This window comes from Argopecten irradians, chromosome 3, assembly GCF_041381155.1.
Source record: "Argopecten irradians isolate NY chromosome 3, Ai_NY, whole genome shotgun sequence".
NCBI classification, from domain to species: Eukaryota; Metazoa; Mollusca; class Bivalvia; order Pectinida; family Pectinidae; genus Argopecten; species Argopecten irradians.
In genome coordinates, this window is record NC_091136.1 from 15,250,649 (window position 1) to 15,266,604 (window position 15,956).

Consider the following 15,956-nt stretch of genomic DNA (forward strand, 5'->3'; position numbering starts at 1 on the left):
ATCACTATCGTTACATCCATCTCTGGACTATGTCATAGCAAACTGATGATTCTGATCGTGACAACAGGCAAGAATATTGGTCTTTTAATGTCCTACATCGTAAACAAAATAATGGTATGCTGTATGGCTTTGAAGTTGTGTATCGCTCTCAGTACTCTTCTAAGGAAGTCTCCGTGGCATGCGATTGGCCAGTTTTCCCCCTTCTGAAATGCGTTCAAATTTGCTATAGTTCTGGGTGGATATCACGACAGTGATAGTAACCCTTGGGGTATCGAAGATGTTTCACGGGAAACAAATACAATAACACTTGTTATCATCAAGACGTTACAAGATTGTCTCTAAAGGAAATCCATATCGGCATACATTTTCTGAAGCAGTTTCTGAAAGCAAACGGTTATAGACTCTGCATTTTAAAATTTGGTAAAATTAATACAACCAACTTGTGTAGTATTTATGTAACCATCATTAAACGTCTTGATTTCAGGCCAGTGTTAAAACCCCTTTCCACACCATACCACTCAAAATAGTTTAAAATCTGACAATGCATTGATCAAGTTTTCTCCAAATATAATTCACTATCTAGCTGGGTATTACTTTCTTCCCGAGACCTCTGTTAAAACTCTGCATAACAGCAATAACTGCAAAAGATTCAAATCTAAAACCACATGGATGCACAGACACTAGTCTGTTTCGCCTATGATACTGGTGAGGAGGACAAGTCTTAGAGAGCCAGATACTATTTCACAGCGTAAGACGTCCGTATGGACAGATGTACTTGTATATAAAAAAGAATAAAAATAAAAAAAGATTATGCCTCTATTGATCATTGTTAAATCAAGATTTGTGTCAATGAATTTTGGCTTTTACTATCCAAAGGCATAGCACGTGTAAAGCAGGTTTCGATAAATGAAATCTAGAATTAAAATGATATTTTTCTGTTGTATTGACAGTCGACAATCGATGTTAAACCCAAGTGTCACATTTCACTGGATAATTAACCGTGATAAAAGATATGTTCAGAAATTATATTTTGAACTGGACAACCTAATTGATATGTATTCCGTAAACTCGGTTTGTATATGGGTTATCCTAAATAAACGAAGTTGAGCAGAGAAAAACATTTTTTCTAATCATATTTGAATTGTAAATGGGATTTTCAGACGTAAACCATCGACCTATAGATCATGAACTCTTTTGTTTACCTCCTCTTCCGCAACGTAATTGCGTACACTGGATCGTGCTGTCTTGATGATCAATTTTCCTCCTATTTTGTCAACTCTTACGAAACATGACTTGATTTGATGAAACTACACAGTAACGATAGATAAGCCCATGTGTGGATGGTAAGGAAAAATACATATTGATATAAACACATTTTCTCAATCGATTTGTTTACAGTCTTGTATGAACATGTTACATAATAACATTTAACGCTAAGTAAATAGTCAGTGTGAAAATGCTCAAAATGCCAAATACCCTACCCTCACTCCATCCAACCATTCACTTCAATTTTCTAACATTTTGATAGCCTGCATTCCAAACACAAATTTTCAGTTGTTTTAATCTAACCATTATCTGAAACATATCAGTTTTCTCACCATTCCTATAGGTGTTTTCCCTAATTCACAATAATCTTCTAAAAAACCTAAATGAATTTTCTCAATATCTGGAGCTTTATGGAACCCCTAAACTTCAGCTCCAGGGGTGGGGGGTGGCAACTCAATGCCTCAATAGCCTATTTAAATCCTCAATAGCCTATTTAAATCATGTGAGGTGTTCTAGTTTACAACCAGGAACTTTAAACTACACGAACCCTTTAAAAATACACTACAATATTGACCCCAAAAGATGGCTATGGCGCATACGATTCCAGTGGCCGTTTTGTTTGTATCTGTGTTAAAAGGTAAGCTATTGTAATGTAGTAATGTATGTCACTCCTTATCAGATAGATAAACATATCATACGTTATGTCATTTTACGTCGTCATGACATACATATGTCCTGTATCACTATTTCTTATTCACGGAAGTACATATATCTATAGACAGACATAACATGGTATAGATGATACACAATCTGTTTGGCAAGTTTATAGTCTATAGCTTGTAAAAGCCGTATATATATGACAACGGAAAAAGAGTAACACAAAAATTCACTTGATACTTGACCAAAATATCTTCGACAATTTCATCCATAGAAATCAGCCAAAATGATTTATCTGATTAAAATACAGATCCTTATCACTACGTTTGATAAGAGGATTTGAGAAAACCCCAATTCTGGTCATGTCCAGGTGACCTTTGACCTATCAAATTGCTGTCAGCAAAATCTTGACAGTGAATAACTGTCAGAATTATTTTCATGTACGTAGTCATCTCGCCCAAAGAGCACAACAACAAAGCTAAATGTATATGTATACTGTAACGAAATATCGTTTTCAATTGATGTAGCAAGGTGTAGAAAATGGAAGTGATCTGAAGTACGCGTGGTATAAAGGTCATCAGAACATGAACCCTTATGAAATGTTGTCCCCTTATGAGATGTTGTCAGATCCTCTATTTAACGGAGTGGTTTCGAGGATCTGTATTTAAATCAGATTGCCAAAATGATCTAATCTTATGTACTTTATTGGTTTCTAGTGAAGGTTTCAGCAGAATTTAACATCAGTGTCAATCCATCCCCAGTTGCCATGGTGACGGTCGGATCTATGTTGTGGCTGACCTGTACGTTTGACCTTGACGGCGGAACACTGGGACAGTTGACATGGAGATATCAAGATGGCGGTATTGTAGGAAGTGCTTTACCGACAGCTTCGCCACCTTGTTCTACTTTTGGTCCCGAACTCTACATCGTGGACTGTGACGATCTGATATCAAACAAAGTCAGGTTAGGGATCCGACATCCTGTACACAATGATACGTATAACTGCAGTGTCTACCTTTCAAACTACACACTGATAGGTCCAGTATCAACACAGGTGTATGTTATAGGTCAGTGCAATCTAGGTCAATAAATCGTGATTCTCAATCATTCGCTATATTTCGGCGGAATTTCATCAGACTTTTGGCCTTTTTTATTCATATATAACTAGTCAGATAAAAAAAATCATGACGTACCCAAAAAGACATAGTTTTGACTACTTAGCATTGATGTATAGTTATGACTGGTAAGGTACCTCAATAATAAACATTGAATTGTCTGATATGTAGTTGTGGCATTTTACTAATGTAATTAAGGAAGTAGGGACACTTCTTATTCACGCGTCATTGATAACATGGATTTTGTCTTTTTTTAACATTAATTTTCTTTGTGTAATTTGTGCAGTACCCGTGACTAGTGTAGAGATACAACCACAAACTGAAGGCTCAATAGACATCATAGAAAACCTGCAAACTCAACTGACCTGTGTAACAAATACAGATAGACCACCCGCCAGAATATACTGGTCAGTTGGTGGGCTTAATCTTACTTCCAATAGTGTGAGTACTGTCAAAAGTACAGCTGGTGGCCTGTATTCTACGAGCAGCACATTAACATTCATTACCAAACGACACATGGATGGAGAGGAACTGATGTGTTCCGCCTCTAACACCGGAGAACACATCCTGGCGAACCAAACGCTAGTAATTAAAATAATGCGTAAGTATGTAAATAAAACTAACCAAAAGGTTTGCACAAAAACACTCCTTAAATAATATCACTATAAATATACTGGTTGTTTTAATTGAAGCAAGCAAGTAGATCCGAAATACGAAAATCACATTGCATTTGCAAGGGTAAATACACTTCTTACACCGGAAACAGGTAAGGAAGCGCATGCGTACTAGCTCATTACGTCACGTCATTTAAACACACGGCGAAACTATGGTATACATTGACATCGGCAGTTTAATGCATAATGCTAATTCTGTGACAATTAGATCATCTGAAATAAAAGATTTTGGTTGGTTAACTGTACTGATCACACAAAATCTCTCGCTTTACAGACGCATGTAGATAGTTTTTTTCTCAATAATTTGGATCTGTGAAATAGATGTTTTAATCTCACCATTGTAGATATCTAGTGTTTAAATATATATAATAAGATTTTTAAATTATGTGTTGTATACCCTATTGAGTTTGTACAAGTCCCTGTGTCAAGTCCTGTGTACTACGTGTTTGTCAATAGTTGTTGATATTGTGACATATGAGAGATGAGCGAAAGTATTGGATGAGAGAGTCACTTTTATCCAGCATGTTCCCACCCGCCGAGCACATTGAAACCTGTCACAATGCTTTAATGGTGAGTCTGTTTAACTTGCAATTATACAATTAGGTGTACACTTTCATTAAAATGAACATGTAAGCTTTCTATAACTGCATGTGAGATAACTTGCCTATCAATTTCAATTATTTTTAAATATTGCATTTAATATGTTAAAGATTTAAAGAATGGACTGCAATGTACATGAAAATATCATATTGAATAAACATTTGTGTTACTTTCATACCTTTCGTCAATTTATAGGAGCCTAGTTTTTTTGTCTTTTTATTTGCGAAAGTCACATGTTATCTTTTTTTTATCATCCGCAGTTCAATTGTTTTCCTAACAGATGTCCCTGACCTTTCGGTTTTTCCGACGAAAGATCCCTTCGTGGTCATAGAAGGTCAGACAAATGTGACATTGACATGCGTGGTGACTGGTGCGTATCCTCCAATTACATATCTACGCTGGACAAAGAATGGAACTACAGTGTCCAACACGGGAGTGTTCAATTTTCCCGCTATAACACCGATGCATGCTGGGATATTCACTTGTTCTGCGTATAATGGAGTTGGCACACCGTCCTCAAAAAATGTTACTTTGAATATATTGTGTGAGTATTTTTTCTAAATTATTGATATGATAGAAACCCAGGCCAGTTTAATCGATAACATTATTAGATATTACAAGAGTACGTTCCGTGGATTTGATAATAATTTACTCCCGGTTGAAATCATAGTTGGTGTAATATGTTTTTATTTGATTATTGTTTATTCCTTATTAGAAGTTGTATCCTTTTGAAAAGACTGTAAGATGTGATATTTATGAGTTCATTTTTTTTTATTCAAATGTCTAGATCTATGGAGAATCATATATGTTTCAAGATATATAAAGTATTTAGTATTTTATGTTGTTATTTTATCAATACCTTTTCCGGTTATTCACGCCTTTGCGATGCTAGTTATTGGGCTACTGCTACGTTTTTATAATTGTAGCGTCTCCCACCAAACCAAATATCATTGGTTTTACGGAAGTGACATCATCAACACTCACTGTCGAATGGAAGCCCAGTAATCATGGATATATGGCCAACATATTTACTATAACACACGGATGTTTGAACTGTACAATAATCGAGTCAAGTTTTGTCAACATGACTGACAGTAAAACATATTCGGCAACCCTAACAAAATTGGTTCCTCAGTCATTGTACTCCCTTAACATCACAGCTGTCAACAAGGCGGGACCTAGCAGTCCGTTAGAACTTGTGGTTTCTACACCGGGTAGTTAACATTTAATGTTTTATCTAAGATTTAAACAATTCTGTAAATTTAGTTACAAATATGATATCTCTTATATACGTGTATCTATATTATGTACTGATAACAACCGCTGTAACTTCCATTATATGCTATGATTCTAAATATTCGTGTGAATATTCGTGTCAATTCCCTCGAGTTCCACTGGATTGTGTCCTGTCCCCCTTTCAATTGTAGCATATCCAATAATGTAATCGACTATATTGAAAATAATGTCTTATCTAATATAAACATTACATTGCCTTTTACTTTCAATATTACAATATAAGCATTGCCTTTTTATTCGGACTATATTGTCTTAAACCGACCTGGTGTAAAACACCGTCGACAGAGCATAAATGATACCCATCATATGAGCAATAATTGGTGTTTGTTCGTGTATATATATGTCTAATTAACACAAAAAGTAATATAAAATAATTTATTTTGTTTTCGGTACATGCGCAATCAGTACTGCATTCCGTATAGGACATAGTGCCATAGAATGTTTTCGGGATGCAATTAATTATTTTTGATATTTTTATCTTAAAGTAAAATTAGAAGTTCAAACTTTTCAATGGCGGAAATTCGTCTGCTCCGGTTTTTGATAGAGAAAAATTACCATTTCTCAGCGGTGGAGCATCTTTAACCCCAACAAAAACCCATGTTAAATAAATATTTTCTTTTATTAAAATGACATTACCATATGCTGCTTCCTTCGAATTGAACTATTAAGTTCATGAATAGGAAAACAATGAAAGTTAACCCTTCAATAATTTAACTTGCATTTTTCATTTTCGATAAACGCGTATTATATTTCTGACACTTCTAAACGATTATTATGTAATTTTCCCAGCGGATACATGCCCTACCCCATTACAAAGGCTGAGTCCATCATCTGTACCTTTGTTGGTGGTCGGTGTGATTTTAATTACCGTCGCGGTCGCGGTATTCGGAGTCTCGATATTCATTTATAGTAAGTATCCTCCTATTTGTGTATTTTCATTATTCATACCTGACATTACCATTAGCATTTCATTTTTCGTGGATCTGCTGAATATTTATGCATCCGAACGGAACTTCGTTAAAGAACAGAATCATTGAAGACTTATCCTAATGTATAGTTCACATTGAAATTCTCAAATATTAGGTTAGGAATGCTTTTTAGGTTAAAGATGCTCCACCGCAGACAAATGTTATTTTTTCACTATCAAAAAACAGGAGCAGACGATTTAGTATTTTTTTCCAGTTACAAAAGTTACTTACTTTACACCATTACCACTATTGGAAAGTTTGAGCTTCTAATTTTACTTCAAGTTTAAAATATAAAAAATGAATGAAGTACTGATTGCGCATATACCAAAGGCAAAACAAATTGTTTCATATTATTTTTTGTGTTAATTAGACATATATATACACGATTAAACACCAATTATTGTTCAAATGATGAATAGCATTTATGCTCTGTCGGTGGTGGAGCATCTGTAAAGAAATATTCGTCACTTTTGTTTTCTTATCAATTAAATTATCCTTTTCGTACATGACCATGCTAGTGCATACCATTTCTTTAATACAAAAATATTATAAACCTGACGTGGTTCATAACGTTAGCCTTCTTGTTGATATTCCTCAACAAAATTTAACACGAGTACGAAGTAACCACGAACACGTGTTTTAATTTCTAACCCAAGTCTCATGTATCAAGTATTAGCGTACCATATTGATCTGGCTTTGCAACGAATATTGCAGTGTTTATAAGGAATATGTAGCACGATTAAGTAATGTGAAATATTGCAAATATCGGTCATATATAACATGCCTGTCATGAATCTTTGTCTTAATTTTGCAATGTTTCTTTTGCTTTCTAGGGAAATCTCGAAGCAGGTTAGTATAATTATTTTAGTAAATATATTCCTAACATATGTGTCATGCAATTTATACATTTACCAGATATTTACATGCAATCACATACACAAATATAGTTTTGATACAAATTTTCTTTTGATAAATCAGAGCAATTAATGATACACTGTTGTTATAATACATGTAGTTTTTCAGGATAAGAGAATTACACATTAAGAGAATTCACAGATGCTAGTCAAACCTGATGATTTGTTGCGTCTTTCATGACATCTAGGTCTGGGAATCAACAAGATATCCCTAAAATACCGGTCAAGTTCAGCAGGCAACAACAGCCAACAATTGGTAAGTCTGATTATGACACGAAGACATGGTTAACCACGATAAATATTATATACATGTATATGAATATCTTAGAATGTTGTAATATGTTAAAGAGATAATTCAGTCTAAGAGTACATTAAAATTTGCATATGTATCGGAAACAAACCAGTTCTAATGGAAGATTAGTTGGTTTTACTGTGACATGCCAGAAAAGCCCACTGTAGTGAAATGTATGTGATTTGTTCAAACTTGCTTGCTGATCCGCCACAACATATTGTGGTGGTCGGACGACTTGTATGCCAAACCTTGGCCCTTGCCAGTAAAGTAAAGAATTTTTGTCTAGAACTACTCAAATCGCTCTTACAATACTGTGTTTACGTAAGTATGTGTTTGTTCTTGTCTAAATATAATTTCACCAACTGCTCAGTCGTTATGTATTGCATTTGATTAACGTACGTGACTTTGGCTCGGGTATGGGTACAGCATGTATGTTATACTTGCTTAATCGTATTGATCAGCGATTTGGAATTTCAACGGTATCAATCAAAATACTTAACAATGTTGTGGAATTGGTCAATATTTCTTGATAGATGTTTCTTAGAACAATACATTTATGTCATATTTTGCTTCGTGGTAATGTAACAGAATTAGTCTCATTGAACTGTCCCTTTAAGATTATTGCTAGAATATATATGTAACCATAATGACACGTTCTATTTCATTTGGTGCACTTTATTGCCAACAATCGATTTTGATGTTGCATGGTATTAAGGGTGTTTCTATGATAATACAATTACAATACACAAACTACTGATAATCAGCATATTCTTAAACTTATATTTGTGATAGCGTCCACATCGTTGCAATATGCATGTACATTCTATCATTATCAGGTATAAATGAAAATTACAGATATTTTCCTATCAATAAGAATATATATCGTACAATAATCAAACGGATCTGGAAAAATTGGATCTGCAATTCGCAGTAAAAACGATCATTGATGTGTTTTAAATACTACTTTAATCTATCTATGTATCCCATGTTTCACAGCTCTTATGCTAATTAAGTATCGACAACTCGAATTAAAACGTTACACGTCTTAGGGAAACACGATATATAATATTTTATCAGTAATTTTGTTATAGGTTCCTATTAATATATAACATTAAGCGGACATCTCTATAGGAGATTTCAGAAAAGATGGCGTGACGTCACAGAAAGTTTACATCCGGGTCCTCAAAGGTACAAAACACAGTATGGCGACTGATAAAAACAATAACAGATACATAGTGTACGTACATCCCTGTTTCATAATCGATACTTTGTCAAAAGTTTACGCTTTCATACTTGCAAATTCTGATTTTGAAATGGTTTCTTATTGTTTCACAGGTTGCGGATGATAACATTTTTTATATTTTAATTTGTTTATTGCTAAATTTTAGTGTCGAAGCCACCTATCGAAGCGCTGCCGGGCCATCACACGTCGGCCTACCCGATTTTGTTCATACGTATAAATTCAGGTTTTGAAAAGGTGCTTATGAAAAGATGATCTATTTCAATGTATAATGTTTCTGTTATACATGAAGAACTGTTCACAATACGATATGATATTAACAAAACGTGAACCACCTGACCAGACCACGGCCGCTCGTGTATGGCTTCGATTCGTCGCTGGTAGATCACCGCAGGCCACAGCATTGTTGGGGAAATAAATCATATTAATAATTACCAACACTTTTATCTCAAAAAGTACTTGTTTAAGATATATATTCGTTATTTAATATGTACATGTTGTTTTAATGGAATACTCTTGTATCATTAAACTACTGTTTTACACGTACACGTATGGCTGCCGATCTCGTAAAATAATATGGTGAAATTGTTCAGTTTTCATGCTGCAGATTTCAATTTAATATTTCATTTTCAGCCGCTTTTATGCCATGGACTGCTGTGTTAAGTCTCAAACTGAAGTGGTATTACTTTTAGATAATTGGAATACATATTAGGTAGACTTCATTTAAATTGATAAATGCCGACCAGGATACATTGCGCACGGCTTCGAGAATCCTAAATACTGTTTAAAACTATGATAAAAAGAACCTACAAACTGGCTCATTTGTATGTTATAAACTAAATCCCAAAATCGATGACAAAAAAATAACCAGAATGCGTAATTTAATGACACTGAAAATGGACAAAATTCGGGTTCTCGGCTGTACTGTAATGGCTGCCGTGGGCTTGGGGTAATCTACGAAAGCAAATGTTTAATTTTGCACTAACCACACATCGTAAAGTGTTTTATCAAGAAACACTTCAAAAACAGTATTTGCTTATAATTATATTTTGAGGGACTTTGAATTTAATTTGTAATTCCAAGCTGATATTTGCAATATATCTGTCAATGTTTATACATAATGGCGACCGTGTTTTCTCGTAGCGGTCGAAAATAGAGTATAAACAGAGTAAAATATATGAATACTATATGTTTAAATTTGTATATTATTGTAAAATATTTTTATTTACTCTTTTTGAAATGTAAATACCGCAATAGTTCTCGAATTGGCGTACTATTTATTACAATAAAATGTAAACAAACATAGCAAGCGGCTGTGTTCCCACAATGTTTATGTGTACAGATATTAGAGTTGTACCTTTGAGCGCCCGGATGTACCTTTGTGTGACGTCATCGCCATCTTTTCTGAAATCTCCTATTGTAATTTTACAGATAGACAGCAAGGTCATTTGGATATTAACCAAGGGTAAGTATTACCTCTTATGTATTTGATCATGTAGATGTTATAAAACGAGTGGTCTTTGTCCAACTACATACTTATCCAAATAGTTTATCTCGTTATTGAACTCTGTTTATCCAAAAATAATAGGAAAAACAGTTTGTAGAAAGTACATTTTGTACGTATACCGGAAATAGCTTACCCCCTTATGTCATCGGAAATAGAAGTTAAGTGTTACTCATAATTGATAAATTTCTGTCGTGTCATTGAATGTCAGTTTCCTGTAGACATTATACAAATATTATATTTGGATTAGATCGATTCAAGGTTATATCGACAAAAACATATCTTGAAAATTGGTCGATATAAATAAATATATGTTTGACACATACAATAAATAAGTACTATAACAAGCCATTTCACTATATATCGTTTTATACGGCGAGACGACAATGAAAGTGACAAGACAACAAAGACGTAATTGTGGACACAAGCATGTGTTGATTGCAAGTTGTTTACGCTATTTGTAATAAGAAAATTGTCTTGTGTTCGAGATTTGCATAGTGTTAAATTTGCGATTTTTTAAAAAATTTATGTATGATGTTTACAGATGAAAATGTTAGTAAATACGCATGACCATGTACCACACACACTGAAGTGTCTTTGTTTAAAACATTTCAGAACACCTACATATGTCAGATGTTTGTTGTTGCAATGTTGCTTTTATAAATGTCGAAGGATTTCATATACATGTTTGATTACCATAGACTGCTTGGGTTAGGGACATATGTGTGGAGGTCTGCATCCCTTACAAACAAATATCCCCTAGAAATCACCTCACACAAACATCACCAACTAAATACACTAACTCCACTGTCCCTCTCTCTTTTAAATAAATACTGTATATATTTAACATCAGCAACATGCATACTTGCTCTTCTCTCTCATACAACAACGCACATATTTTATGTTTGCCAAACCGTTTCGGAGAATCCAAAATAGTGTACTAGTCTGGTGTGACAATGAAATAAATTAATATACTGGTATTTGATCTCTTAAGGAATAACTATCAGGAACTTGATCCAAATGACTTCAGTAAACCTTCGCCGTACGAATTTCTGCCGGAAGGTACGTAAAATGTTACATCTACATGTAAACAAGTCATCTCTTGTATCATTAATGCTAAAAAGAAAAGCAATCGCTCATCTGTAGACTTATTTAGACTTATTGTTTTCATTTCATTTCGAACAGAAGTTATTTCGGTCAATGGTAATTAGGTTGCATGTATTGTCAGTTTGTGGTCGACATACCGTGTTATGTTACATGTACGTTCTGATCAAGATATGATATCAAACGACATGATCACATATGGAAGTCAAATATTATATGTATATTTAAATGACATCGCGTCAGTGTCTTTCATCACTTGATCTTTTTCGCTGGGCAGGTGGCGATGAGTCCAGTTTTCCAAATGACAGGTATGTAAGTTATCTTCCACGCGCCCTACCAAAATATGTTTACAGTAAGACGTTATAATCGATGCTGTATATCATGCTTAAGCGTTACAGTAGCAATCAGGCTCCAATTTCTCGAAACAGAAGGCAAACTTAAGTCAAAACTTAAGTTTTTCTCCTTATGTAACTTATATGAAAACTTTAGACATAAGTCAGTTTTGGACTTATTGTTTGTTTCGAGAAATCGGGGCCAGTTCTGCCAAAATTTACAACGCCAAAAATGAAAATTGGCAAGCGCTGTAAAACATTGCCACAGCGCTTGCCAATTTTCATTTTGGTGTTGTAAATTTTGGCACCTAGCTTGTAATAAAAATGGTATCATTTTGATCACTTGATAATGCAGATAACATATGTTGTGACACTCCCATACTGGCAATGCCAGATATACAATTTTCATATGGGTGTAGAAGCCTTGACGATCCTACTAATGCCAAATACAAATGGAGAAGCCTCCGACTGGACTTAGCTGCTGCCGAAAGTGTGATATGGCTCATTTTAAAAATCTAATATGACGGCGTCAAGGGGCCGTGTTTTTCGGGGATGTTTTACTTTGATGATACATTATATTAATTAAGTCATATTTAAAACTGTAAATGTTTGAATGGATTGATGGTTAACCGTTCCATGTTAACTTTCCTTCCAGAGATCGCTATGAACCAGTCGATATAGGTCAGGGTCATGCTTACTTACAGGTCTGTGATGAAGGTATGGTATATTTGTTATTAATGCTATCAAAATCGAAGGTACTGGAATTTTCATTTTCTACGTTTACGAAATATGAATTGTATCGATTTAGCGTGCTCCGGAAACATCAATACATGACGTACTGTATTACATGTCACCGGTTTTGTCTGAACATTTGCCACGTGTGAAATTGAATAATATAAGAAGTGTATATAGTGATATATAATTAACGATCTATTTGAGACAATTAATGGTAAAACAACTCATCCTAATATATTTCTCTCCACATTTCTGTTTTCAGCAGACTGTTATAAAACAAATACACTGCACCTTAACCTCAGTGCTGGATCAAGTTTCTGCATTGTCATAAACAAACATTATAGTGTTTTCATTGTAAATGTATCCGTATGATATGAATATACAATTGTACTAAAATGTGTATCAACAACCTGATTTTAAACATGTAAACATTTTTTACTTTTCAGGAAACATAGAGTACGCAAATACCTGATTGCAAAGATGTTGACCTGGTTCATTGCAAGTGCTAGAAGTCCGTGATGGCTTTGGTTTTGGTTGTATATGCATAGACTATCAAAAAGCTTTCGATGCTGTACCGCATAAACCCATAGCAAGCAAAGTACGTGCGTACAAAATATCGGGTTAAGGATGTATTCTTCTGAGGTTTCAGTCCCGTTGAAGTCTCGTTTCGACAAAGATCAAAGAAGTTATGAGATTTTCAAATACAATTTATCAATATCTGTAGCAGGTTGCCAGTTGCAAATTTTGTCAAAAAATTACAGTTCTAACTTTAGCAGATTTTTTTATACGGGGATTTTAAGAAACGGCCCATTTGGCGGCCATTTTGAAATTGGGTCTTTTTTCGCTTTGAGTTGACCAAAAGCTTTACCATTTTTTACTGAAATTGTTTTTACTTAAAACATCACTGCACCAGCATGTTTAGCTGTATCGAGCTATTTTTTGCTGTAAATGTTTACTTGGTTCGTGGTAATTAGAATATTGAGCATTAATGTGTGAAATGATTCACTTTTTTCACTTTATTTTTACATTTAATGGTAATTTGAGCACTTTTATTTTTTACTCTAAAATACTGAAAATTAACAAATATTCAAGTGGGGTAAAAAAGGTTAGCACACGGACCCCCCATTTTTCTGCCTGATTTTGAAAGAACAACCCTTTCCCTATTGATATGCATAATATTAACAAAAGTTTAATACCAGAACTTTTTCTTTAAAGGGTTAGATTTGGCAAAAATGGCTGAAAATGGTGCATTTTGTAGCTCAAAATTAAGGGGTAGGGGTAGCATATGTTGTTATTCTGAGAAAAAATATAAGTCTTATTAATCAAAACTGGTATATTTTAAAAGAAGACTACTGGAAAATAAATTCTACAAACAATAATACATATCAAACACCTCATTAGGAAATTATGGCTTTAATCTCTTGTGTATATGGTCAAAACGCCAAATTTCCCATAAAATCCAATATTTTGTCAACTAGGTATCTTTGAGTGACAGTAGCTCAAAAACGAGCACACGGACATATGTTTTTTCTTTCATTTTCTTTCATGATATGAACTCCTCTTTCCAAAAATCTATATGAGAAAAAAAGGTTAATACAAGAAAATTTTGACTTCTTAGAGGAGTACATCCTTAAGTCATAAAATGAATAGTACGCTTTCTGAACGGAAGAAAGTAGCGCTTTTCTATAAATGAAGATCATTCCGACTGATAGACATCTCATCAGGAATCCCTCAAGGATCCTTGGTGGGCCCACTACTGTCTGTAACATTCGTGAACGATCTACCAGAAATAATTAACACAGGTGTTTATTTATTTGCGGGTGATACATCAATATTGAACAATAGAACAAATAGTGAAGACGAAATCCTATTACAGCTTGATCTGAATGCCGTGAGTACCTGGAGAGACATATGGCTTTTAAAAGATGCACCCAGAGAAATGCAAATATATACATTTGTTGAAGAGTGAATAGAATCATATGAATTACTGGGAATCACTTTGGTAGAAAGGACAAGGAAAAGGGCATTGGCGTAATTTTAAATGTAGAACTTAATTTCGAAAATAGAACAATTAGATTACTGAACTACAAAACTTTCAATTTGCTATAGAAATCATTGGTACGATCACGGCTGGAATACGTTCTGTGTTGGCCCTTGGGAAGGCAAAAGACATTTTAAAAAATGGAGGCAGTACAGCGGAGAGCAACCAAACATTTACAAGGAATGAGTGACTTGTTGTATTCACACAGGCTCATGAAATGAAACTCTTATAAAAAGCATACAATCGGTTTCGAGGAGATATGATTGAGCTCAAGCATATCTTAATTGATAATCGTGGTTTTATTAAAGGCTCACTTCCCTCCTTTCCGAAATGGTTTTTGATTTTTAAAATTGATATGTAAAACGAGATAAATAATTTTGTAGAGTTGCAAAAGTTATTAATTCCCGCCGTCGTCCTAAATATTTTGTTGAGGTTATGAAGATATAATGAACATTTACATGGACTCCGTTACCATTATATCCTCATAACCTCGACAGAATATAAATATATCCCCTATATTTACAGTTTATATGTTACTGGGTTGGGTTAGGTCCCAGATGATACAGACGGGTATGTGGTTAGAGAATAATGACACAATACATCTTCTAAGTCATGATGCTTTATTGTCTATGTATGTACAAGTATACATGCGTAAATGCGTATAGGCGTAGAGTCTGTAACAAGATAAAACAAGACTCATTAAGTACAAGTTCACATTTCAGTAATACATAATAACATAACATTCATATTAATCATACATACATACAAGATCACTATGTAGCCTACAGTATATCAACATCAGATTCACAATATATATAAATAATATCAGAGTTAATCTATTTATAAACTCTAGAACAAATATTGTAAATTAGACTTTTTATTAATAGATATATATATAGCTTCTGCCATCTATAATAAATACAAGGGGAGACAATCTGTTCCCTCTATAATCTACAATCAGGGGAGACAATCTGTCTCCTCTATACCATATAATATCAGGGGAAACAATTCGCCCCTTTACAACTATACAATAAATTACTCTAGTCTAAGGGGAGATAATCTACCCACTTAGACACTACAACATATAACACTATCAATGCGTTACTTACATCATATTCTAATACAAATACAAAGATACACACATTATATATAAATACATACCTGGCTATGGGCGACTCAATTAGGCTTCAATCTTTTAGGTTTACAATTTAATCTTTC

General features: G+C 34.1%; 1 protein-coding gene across 4 annotated transcripts; it reads left to right on the top strand.

Moving 5' to 3' along the window:
- The first annotated feature begins 1,144 nt into the window (after positions 1-1,144).
- Positions 1,145-15,069, top strand: LOC138317647 (roundabout homolog 3-like). Of its 4 annotated transcripts, none has more exons than XM_069259456.1 (13): positions 1,145-1,343; positions 2,640-2,990; positions 3,325-3,639; positions 4,593-4,856; positions 5,239-5,526; positions 6,398-6,517; positions 7,410-7,425; positions 7,679-7,746; positions 10,454-10,487; positions 11,521-11,588; positions 11,908-11,938; positions 12,618-12,679; positions 13,144-15,069. In XM_069259456.1, exons 2-13 carry the CDS (start codon positions 2,690-2,692, stop codon positions 13,167-13,169), a joined length of 1,593 nt encoding a protein of 530 aa, XP_069115557.1. In that variant the 5' UTR covers positions 1,145-1,343; positions 2,640-2,689; the 3' UTR covers positions 13,170-15,069. The 4 variants fall into 4 exon arrangements, 3 of the variants coding, with proteins under 3 accessions (XP_069115557.1, XP_069115556.1, XP_069115558.1); XM_069259455.1 differs by lacking the exon at positions 1,145-1,343 and adding an exon at positions 1,770-1,903; XM_069259457.1 differs by lacking the exons at positions 1,145-1,343; positions 6,398-6,517 and adding an exon at positions 1,770-1,903.
- The last annotated feature ends 887 nt before the right edge of the window (positions 15,070-15,956 follow it).